The sequence below is a fragment of the Hydra viridissima genome, unplaced genomic scaffold, assembly GCF_058129835.1.
Source record: "Hydra viridissima isolate aposymbiotic clone 2 unplaced genomic scaffold, HvirCarnegie_v1 scaffold_5, whole genome shotgun sequence".
NCBI lineage: Eukaryota > Metazoa > Cnidaria > Hydrozoa > Anthoathecata > Hydridae > Hydra > Hydra viridissima.
In genome coordinates, this window is record NW_028324304.1 from 13,120,342 (window position 1) to 13,131,808 (window position 11,467).

Genomic DNA, 11,467 nt, shown 5'->3' on the forward strand with positions numbered 1-11,467 from the left:
TATATATATATATATATATATATATATGTATATATATATATATATATATATATATGTATATAAATCTAGTTGTAGTAATAGTAGTAGTAGTAGCAAGTGCAGCAGCAGCAGCAACAGTAGTAGTAGTAGTAGTAGTAGTAGTAGTAGTAGTAGTAGTAGTAGTAGTAGTAGTAGTAGTAGTAGTAGTAGTAGTAGTAGTAACAGCAGTAGCAGTAACAGTAGCAGCTAGCTACATCATTTTACTTTCATGTAAGATTTTTTTCAATTATTAGAGCAATATTCAGATTTCTTTTAATCATAATACATTATGAATTCCATTCCTCAATACTCATCAGAAAGTGAAGCTGATTCACTACCTAGTTCTCCAAAAAAAAAAAAAAAACCTACAAGCAATGGGAACTTGACTGCAAATTAGAAAATTTAAATGAAGTCAAAGAATTTTTGAACAAAGAAAAAAATTGGAGTTTTGATTTTCGAAACAAAACTGAAGAAGGTCAAAAAGACTACTACCAATGTAATCTTGTGAAAGTTAAAGAAACTCAATGTGCTGCAAGCATTTATCTTTTGTATGACAGTTTCTCATCTAATGTATTATTATACAGAACAACTTCACAACACACACATGATTCTATTGAGACTAAAAGAGGAGGTAAACTTTCTGAAAAAGTTCAGTTAGAAATCAACAGACTTTTTGATTTGCAAATGAAACCCAAACAAATTCGTGACTACTTGGCCAAAAATGACTTTTGTGTACCATCTCAAACACAACTGAATAATATCCTTGCAAAATTGAGAAAGAAAAAGTTTGGAGTCACTAACATCAGTCTAGGTGAATTGGAAAAGTGGTTTATTGAAAAATCTTCAGTGCCAAAAGATGAACATACAGCATTTATTGTGTCCTACACAGTGACATATGATGAAGAGTTCCTTTTCAGATTCTTTGCTTCAACCAAACATTTGCTTAGTCTTGCCAAAGATGCAAAGATCATCCATGCTGATGCTACTTACAAACTCATTTGGCAAGGCTATCCAGTTTTTGTTGTTGGTACATCTGATTCTGACCGCCATTTTCATCATTTTGGCATAGGAGTTTGTATGTCTAAAAAACTGCAGATTTTACATTTTTATTTGAAGCATTGAGAAAAGGTGTCCAAAATATTTTTGAAGTTGTTATGACTCCTGAGGTTTTGGTTTCTGATGCTGCTCAATCCATTCAAAATGCTTTTAAGTTAGTTTTTGGTGAAGAACAAAGAATTGTGATGTGTTGGGCACACATGTACCGAAATGTTTCACAGAAAATTAAATCCATGGTGAAAATAGAGAACAGAACATCAATTTTGACAGATATTGAAACATTACAAAAGTTATCAAGCCCAGAATCTTCCTTAATTGCCATCAATCTGTTTTTTAAAAAGTGGGATGACCAAGAACATTTGTTTTTACTTTACTTCAAAACAGAGTGGGTTAACACTAACTCCAATTGGTATGAGGGCTATAGGCATTTCACCCCAACCACTAACAACTGTCTTGAGTCATGTAATAGAGTAATTAAAGATGAGCACACCTTTCATGAACGATTTCCTATCAGCAAGTTCAAAGTTGTTGCTTTGCAGATGATTGAAAACTGGTCTTTTGGCTACAAAAATAATCTGAAGTTGTTTTCAAAAACAACAACAATCAGTTTGGCTACCAAGACATCAGCATACCAATGGGTAAAATCCAAGAAAGAAATTCTTACAGAAAATAAAGAAGCAGAAAATTTTTATTACATACCAAGTGGGGAGCAAAATGTAATTAAAAAAGAAGACATTTTGATCTACAAAAATCAAAATGATGCCACTTTCGATGAATTTGTTAAGAACCAATTTGGAATTTGGGTGGTTCAGATGAAAGGTGACAGTTGGCAAGATGCAAAATGTACTTGTCCTCATTTCTTCAAAAATTACTCCTGTAAGCATTCAGTAGGAGTAGCAATACGTTTGAAATTGTACAATCCACCTCCTGAAGCCAAAAATATTCAAATGCACCAAAAAAGAAAGCCAGGTCATCCAAAAAAAGCTCGAAAAGCTTTGCTGATTCAGTGAATAATTCCTGATGGTTATCTGTAACCCTGATTTAAATCTATTGGACAAAGTATAAAGTTTATGTAAAGTTTAGCTTAGAAGAAGTTGATGTGTTTAAGTGAATTTTAAATATCAATCTTCAAGATAAATAAATCTAAGTTTAATGTAAACATTCGTTTAATTCAAAATAGATTATTGTTTCTTTTGGAATTATATTCCAAAATCTATTTACACTTAAAGTATTTTTCACTTGAGCACTTGAAGTATTTTTCAAAAAAATTTTTTCTACTGAAAAACAAAAATTTTCTACTTGGAAGTTTGAATACCGGAAAATAACTTTTAAAAAATTAACTTTTTACTGGTAAAAAACTGATTTCTTACCGCAACCATTTTACTGGAAAAAAGTTGTTATACTACCGGAAAAAATATTATTTTTTACTGGAAATAAGTTACTGGAAAAAAAATTAGGTTTAACGGAAAAATGTAAGTTTAATACATGAGACTTTATTGACAGCCATTTTTTAAAGCCAGTGTTGCGTTAAAAAAGTTAGTCGTTAAAAAAGTTTACAAATAGTTCTGCACATGCGTTACGCATGCGCAGTATGGTCAAAGGAGTGTTCGTTAGGGAATGAAATTAGCAATGATATATTAAAAATAACTAGATGTCTAACTTTCGCGTATTTTTTGAAGCAAAAATCGGCCATTATGGGGGGCAAATTTAACAAATCAAAAGCTTCGTATTTGTTTTGTTTTGATAAATAGCGTAAAGATTTTGCCCGCCATAATGGCCGATTTTTGCTTCACTTTTTCTTATACCGATTTACGGCAGTTAGACATCTAGTTATTCTTAATATATCATTGGAAATTAGACGTTAAAAAAGTTGCATTGTTTCATTAGGGTATGTAAAATAATAAAAATTAGTGTATACTTTATATTAAAAATGGCTGTCCATGTTTACTCAGTTGCTGAAATTATTTCATACTTTATGTTAAAAATGGCTGTCCATGTTTACTCAGTTGCTGAATTCATAAGCTTTACTACTGATATATGGACCAGTAGTTCAAATGAAAGCTTCATTAGCCTGACAGGTCACTGTTTAGACAATACATTTAATCAGAAAACTGTTGTACTTAGAGTAGCTCCTTTTCCTGAGAGGCATACAGCAGCAAATATTGCTGAATTGATTAAAGATATTATGGCTGAATTTAAAATATCACCTTCAAAAATTCATTTAATAGCTAGAGATAATGGTACAAATATTGTTAAGGCTATTAAAGATAGCCCATATGATAGTATGGCTTGTTTTTACACACACTGCAACTAGTAATTAATGAGTGTATTTTTGAACAAACAGTTGTCAAGAATGTCATTGCAAACTGGCATTCAATTGTTGGGCATTTTAGCCATTCTCCCCAAGCCTGCCCTAAACTTAAAGCTCTTCAAGAAGCAAACAATGTTCCTAAGCACAAACTTATTCAAAATGTTCCAACAAGGTGGAATAGTACCTGTCATATGTTAAAACTAATTTATGATCAAAGGAAACCTCTAACCAAATATGCACTTGAAAATGGTAAGCTTCCTTTATTAAATGCAAACAAATGGATGATTATTGGACAGTTTTGTGTTTTGCTAAAAGATTTCCACAAAACAAGAGTTCGCTTGAGTGAAAGAAATTCTATTGTCTCAGATATTATACCACAGATACAGTTTTTGAAACATTTCATTAATAAAGCTTTAATTGATGACAACTAAATCAATGGAGAATAGTTTCAAACAATATACTGATAACTATAACATCATCTTGTCAATATTTCTTGATCCCAGATTCAAATTAAAAATGTTCAAAAATGAAACACCTTTTCAGCTGCTAAAAAAAGTACTGAGAACATAACCATTCAGCTTATTAAAACCCATGAAAATACAAAAAACATCAAAGTTACTGAAAATGATCGGTCTGCAGCTTGTGACATTGAAAATATTGACTCAGAACATGAAAATAATGGTACAGTACTAAATGAATAGAAAGATATAGTAGAAATGGGTTTTGACAATTGCTTTGAAGAACATGTAGGATTTAATTCTAAACAAATCAGTCAACCACAAACTTTAATTTCAAATGAAATTTTATTAAACAAAGTTCAACACTACTCAAATGAAGACCTTATTGACAAAGAAAGCAATCTTTTGTTGTGGTGGAAATCACAGAAAACCAAAATGCGACTATTAGCAAAGCTTGCTTTAAAGTATTTAAGCTGCCCACCGTCTTCTGTGGAGAGTGAAAGACTTTTTAGTATAGGTGGAAATGTATATACTGCAAAGAGATATAACTTAACAGGAGCTCATGGTGAAATGTTAATATTTCTGAACTATAATATGAGAATTTAAAAATATTTGATTTTGTATATATTACTATAATTAGTATAGTATAATTCTTTTAGAAGTGAGTATCTATGTTCTATTTTTTCATGAAATATAATTTATTTAGGAGTTTAAAAGCTTTGATACTATGAGGAGGTCAAATGAAAAAAAAAATGTCATGAAAATTGTATAACTTTGTAGAATTAGAAAATTACAGGGAAAAAAAATCTGGAAAAAATAATTGAAACTCTCTTTGAGAGCTTTTCCTCAAAAATAAAAAAAGAATGCCTCCCAGTGCCTTAATCAAGATTTCAAAGCATATTCTGTTGTGGATTTGAGGGTTGCGCAAATTAAAGAGTATCGTTAGCCAGGGTAACTTTGGTCAGTTTTGGCAGTTTTTCTTAAACATCTCTGAATCTTATTAATTTTTTACAGTTTTCTCTTGTGGTAATAACATTATAGGTCTTGACTATAGGCCTCTATATTTATTTTTTTAATTTTTTTATTACAAATATTTATTTTTAAACTCCGAAAAGTGACCAATGTTACCCCAGGTTTTTATCATGTTTGATCAATAATACCCCTGCTATGGGGTAACATTAGTCACTTTTTGGAGTTTTAAAAAATCATCAGTCCTTAAACACTTAGAGAAACATGAAAAGAACATTTAAATGGACAAAAAATTTTGCAACTAGCTCCCTGTTATTGTGCAAAAGTCATTAAAAGTCATTTTCTAGTAGGTCATTATCGTTATCTGAGGATGATGACACTTGTTCAACTCTTGCCCTTTTCTTGTTATTCTTGGTGTTACTGTTATTCTTGGTGTTATTGTTATTCTTTGATGTGGTAGGAGTTGTGTTATTCACCAGATCTTGCGGTGTTATCGCTTTGCCAGATGTGATCTTTCTCCCTCTGGTGCGATTTGTTTTCCCATCCTGTCCACAATGTTTCACTAATAGACCTGTATCTTCATTGAATACTTCCTTAACAGTACTACCGGTACCTCCTCCAATGTCTTTGTTAACCTGTGGCAAACGCTTCATGACCATTTCTTTATCGAAGGGAAATATTCCACTAGCCTTGAAGTCAGATCTCAAATTATCGCTTTTCAATTGACGTTGCAGTAGAGCAAGAAGACCGAGGAACTGATTTTTTGGTATTGATTTTTTGATGCGCGTTTCTATCTTTAGCGGACGGAAAACAGCAACGTCCAGCGGTTGAAGCAAATGGGAAGCGTATATTCCGAACTGTCGACTAGCCTTTCTCACGCTTATTCTTCCAGCTAAACATTCTTTTATAGCATTGGACAACGTTTCTTGACTGTATGAAGTTGCATATGCTATTGAACCACGCTTTCGCTTATATTTCCTCGGCATTTTCACCGGCTAAGAATTCAAATTTATCAAAAGTGTCAAAAGATGCCAAAATAAACTCAATGTAGTCTACGAAGTAACTGTGCTATATTCACAAAAACTGTTGATATACCAAAATTGTTGATATAATAGTCGATATATATTGTTGGTATCTCTAACAAAATTAAAACATGTTATCTTTGTTAAATTTTAGGAATTTAAAAAAAAATCAACAATTGACCCCGGTCAACAAAGTCACCCCGGCAACCAAAGTTACCTCGGTTGACGGTACCATTTTGAATACTTTTTTAACGGGCAAACTTTTTTAACGCCGTTAGGCGTTAAAAAAGTTTTAATGATTTTGCGCATGCGCAGATTTCACATTTAATAAACTTTTTTAACGACTAACTTTTTTAACGCAACACCAGTTTTGGCCTCCCAAGATGGCGGCGAAATTAACGAATGGGGATTTGAAAATTAAGAAATTGATGATAATCAAGTTTTATATCTTAAGCTCAAATATTGATAATTATATGTTTCTAAAAAAAACCTAGTTTTTTTGTTTAACATAAGATTTTTTTCATAAAAATAACGGAATATTACATATTTACATAAATTTCAAATACAATAATTTTTTTATTTATCAAAACATATTCTTACAATCTTTGCTTGTGCAGAAATCTCAAATTTCAAATAGTTAGCATTTGTTATATAATTTATGTACCTTTTAGTTCTTAACTGCCCAATTCTGTGTGCTAGAAGGTTAATAACACAACAGTATGGTAGGCAGCTAATTTTATTTTTAAAATAAAATATTTTTTAAGTATTAGTTTATCAGATAGGCACTACAAAACTATAAATGCTGCATAAACTATTAGCTGAGCAGGGCCCTAATATATATATATATATATATATATATATATATATATATATATATATATATATATATATATATATATATATATATATATGTATATATATATATATATATTAGGACCCTGCGAATCGGCATTTTTAGTTTCGAATCGAATCTCAAATTGCAGCAGGTCTTGATTCGCGAATCGAATCACGAATCGAATTACTAGTTGAAAGAAATTTAAGTTTTTTATCTTTATTTTTATGTATACTATACAAAATATTACAAAATTTGAATGTTATTTGAACAAACTCTTTTTGTTCCTTCTAGCCCAAATTAACCGTTCCGCATTTTGCTCGGAAAGAATATAGCGTTTACTGTCAATTACTCCTCCTCCCACAGAGTTAACTCTTTCAGACGAACAATTTGTAGCTTGAACAGCAAGAAAATCAGTTGCAACTTTTGATAATAAAGGGAAAATGTTACGTTTGTTTTTCCAGTACAGAATAGAACAATCTGAACGTTCCAACGTTTTCTCTTCGATGTATGCAGTAGTTTCAAAATGTAATTACTGATCTAAAGTTCTTTTTTCTGGTAGAGTACGATTTTTAGTGATATGTTCAAAAATTTTATCAAAAATTCCATTATTTAAATCGTGTGTTTTTTTTTCAGATGTCATTAGATGAGATTTTACGATTTGTTTCTCTGCCAAAGTAAACATTTCTGATTTAAATCGAGGGTCTAACAAAGTAGTGGTAAGAAAAACATCTTCACTTAAATCAAACCTCATTTCCAACTGCGTAATAAGATCGTCAACAAATTTACCCATCCCTCTTTTATCCATCAAGCGAAGATAATTTTTCAAAGTTGTAATGCACCGATAAATTATACTAATGCTTACGCTTTTTTCCGCACTTAGTATAGTAGTGGCTTCAGATACTGCATTAAAAATAGGAGCGACTGTTGTTAGTAATTGCACTTGTGTTTCAGTTAGTCAAGTCGGTGGCACTTTCATACAGTTTTTTTTTTTGTAAACACTCAACTAGAGCAATCTCTATAGAATCATTATTTTTTTAAATCCATTCCAATAAGTTAGAAGTGCTGTTAAAGCGCGTTTCCACATCCATTGGAGGATTTGACTCAGGTTTTCCTTGAGAAATCTGATACTTTTTGAGAGCTGCCTGTCCAACTGATGATGAGTGAAAAAATCCTACTATTTTATGAGCCTTGCTAATTAATGTAACAAGAAGCTAATATATAATTCATCGACCATGTCACCTAAATTTCGAGATAAAGTGGTCGGGTGTGGTGGATAATATTGCCCTTAAGTAAGCACCGAGCACAGATTAATAAAGTCAGATCCAGAAGTTGTCTCAAATGATCTTCCATCTTCAATTACAAATCTAAGCACTGCACGGTCGTAGTTTCTTTTAATAACTGTATCTATTGGAGGTCGAATAAAATACGAATTTAACGAGGAACTTGATGATTGCTCGAATGTGTTATCGGAATTCTTTTTTCTTTTAGTAGTAGATGTGCGCTTTTTTGTTGCTTCTACGTGTAGTTTTTTATGGTCACGTTTTAAATGGTTCCATAAATGAGATAAAGTTCCAGTTTTCTGAACAGAATACTTTTTGTAGCAATTTTCTTATTTGGATTGCCAGAATACTCCTTTTTTTTTAAAGAATTCTTTAACTGCCGATTTTTTAGAAGTCATTTTATAGCTTGATGCGAAAATAGCTTGATATAGCACAAACAAAAAGTATCGAATTTTAAATTACTTTAGTGAAAGCGAAGTCAAACATTAACGACGCAAAAAATAAAACCTAACTTTTGCGTTCCTAATTTGCGTTCCGCTCTGTTTAAATCCCTAATCGACAATTAATTTTAATGAAAAGTATGTTTATGTTCCAAAATTACTCTACCGCTGAATTTTCTGATAACATAAATATTTATATTTTGAAAACTTTTTAACGCCGTTTGTATGAAAACATAAAGTAATTTAAATAAAAAAATGATTCGAAAAACTCGAATTATTTTTTTCGAATCGAAGCGACATTTGATTCGCGAATCGAATCGAATTGAAGCGATTCGCAGGGCCCTAATATATATATATATACAGGGTTGCCGAGAGCCTTCAAGCCGCCCGGGACAAAACCTTTTTTGGCGCCCTTATAGATTTCGCTTCATATATATACTTAGCATAGAAGCAAAAAAGTACATTATGCCTTTATAGCTACTTTAACTTTATTCATTTTTTGCTAACTAACCGCAGCATAAACAATTCCTAACTTAAATAAAATTTTTGAGCTTTTTTCGAGGCAAAATTATAAATTACTTCATCATATGACAATGATTTCGCGAGATCATTTTAAATAGACAAGATCATAAGATTTGAAAGTCGCTCTTGTCCCATGGTGGCTCTGAAATGGTTTTTTATAATCTTAAGTTTACTAAAAGATCTTTCACCCTCTGCAACGGATATTGGCATTGTGTGAAAAATGATTAATTTCGAAAATATTCGTAAATTGCTTCGAAAATAATATATATATATATATATATATATATATATATATATATATATATATATATATATATATATATATATATATATATATATATATATATATATATATATATATAGACCTATATATTTCTACTGAATCACCTTTAAATCAGTATTTTGATTAGTAGCTTTGTATAACCAACGTAATTCTTGGAGCATTTGTTTATTTTTTTCACATTCTTTTACCCTTTTGGAAGCCAATGCCCTATTTTGGGCACCAGAAAGTTTTTTACGATTCATTATTAACAGTTACTGTAAATAACCGTACGCATCAATAAAATAATAGTATTGTCAACTACGCAAACTCATCAAAAAATTATAAACTCAATCTCAAAAAGCTAATGTCATAAATCAATATTTCAATAGTTAAATATAAATCTTAAACATGAATTACCATAAATAAGTTGATCGTAAAGAGTTGAAAAATATTTACTATTACTTTCTAAATTCTGAATAGAATTATTTCTGAATTGTATTCACAGTTTGTTATTTTTTCGAGGAATTAAAAATAATGATATAACGCGAGTAATATATAAATTTCAATTATGGCATTTTAAGATTAAAAAAACTATTTTTATTTTACTTTGGCATCTGGCGCCCCATCGACATCTGCCGCCCGGGACAAACTGTCCCTTTGGCCCCCCCCCCCTCTCTGCGGCCCTGTATATATATATATATATATATATATATATATATATATATATATATATATATATATATATATATATATATATATATATATCATATCATATCATATCATAAAGATATTTTTGATTGGTTTTTGAATATGATACGTTTTTTTAATTGCTTCCTAAGCTTTTTTCCACTTATTTTGGCAGTTTGTTCTTTACCCAGGTGAAAGAAACGTATTTTTACATAGTTTTCTGAAATAAGTTTAATCAGTGCAAATAAATGGTTATCAGTTATAGCTGAGTCAAACATATGAGAAGTTTGTTCATTAAATATTTTTGAGTAACCAACTGATCTCAAAACAGCACTTGAAATGGCATTTTGAATACCTATTTCATTTGGAAGATTGCCATTTATTGAGGCAAGCAACCTTTGGAAACATCTTTCAACTTCTTCGCATATAATACTAACACTTTTAGTTGGTTTAATTAAACCTCCTCTGTCTTTGAATTTTAAAAAACTGGTTTGTTTGAAATGATAAGAAAGTACTAATGTATTCTGACATTTAATGCAGATGGTTTATTGTAAACTTATGTATCATACATTTTTTGATAAGATACATAATGCTGATAATGTTTGATAACATACAAAATATATGTTATCAAAAAATTCCCTTAGTAAGTCATTTTGAATAACAAGTCAAAAACAATTGACTCAATCATTGAGAGCTGGAATATTACAAAGAATAATATATAAGTAAAATATTATACATTAAAAATTAATATTTTGTATTTAATATTCTTATCAATTACTGTATCAATTAATTACATTTATGCATTAAATAATCCTAGAAGGAATTCCTGAGTTGTGTGTACTCAGCACTCAGCTAATAGTTCATGCAGCATGTACATATCTGGTATCTTGCTACAAAAATTGAAAATATAAAATTTGTCAAAATTGTAAGTAGACACCACTGCTGCTTATCATACAATCACGTTATCAACCTTCTAGTACACTGCATTGGGTAAATAAGAACTAAAAGGTACATAAATTATGCATAAATATTATTTAATCGTAAATTCCACTTAAAAAGTATATCGAATATTTTGTACCATAATATTTAAATAATTTCCTTAATGGTTTGAATTTTTTAGAAATCATTTCATTTCTTTAAAATTTTTAAAACTTTATTTCATTGTCTAGTTTTTCTTTCAAAACTCTGTTTAATTATTTTCTTTCATATTTCTGTAAATAAAATGTACATCGGTCACCGCTAAGAGCTCCGATCGCCGCCATCTTAGGAAGCCAATTTTGGCTTCAATTTTTTTTGAAAAAGACAATTGAATACGCTATCCAGTTATATTTTGAGATCAGTGACTGTAGCAAAAGTAAAACCAGAGAACCACAGCAACAGTGGCGTACCCTTCCTGTATTAAGACAGAACTGAAGGCTTGTACTTAAAATGAAAAGAAATTCATGAGTAACGAATTGAAGTAGAATACCAAAGAAAATTTTAATGCAAATATAAGAGATCCAAAACAAATATTTTTTATTTTATGCTAAATACATTTTTTTATTGTAGCCAATAATTTTCTATATATTGTTTTAACTTAGTGAAGCTTTCTTGACATCAGAAATCAG

The 11,467-nt window shown here is 30.3% G+C and overlaps 1 protein-coding gene across 1 annotated transcript; it reads left to right on the top strand.

Annotated features, from left to right (window-relative positions):
* Window positions 1-3,058: 3,058 nt before the first annotated feature.
* LOC149888788 (zinc finger BED domain-containing protein 4-like) lies at window positions 3,059-3,816 on the top strand. The gene is made up of 2 exons (XM_090089122.1): window positions 3,059-3,356; window positions 3,419-3,816. Exons 1-2 carry the CDS (start codon window positions 3,059-3,061, stop codon window positions 3,814-3,816), a joined length of 696 nt encoding a protein of 231 aa, XP_089945248.1.
* The last annotated feature ends 7,651 nt before the right edge of the window (window positions 3,817-11,467 follow it).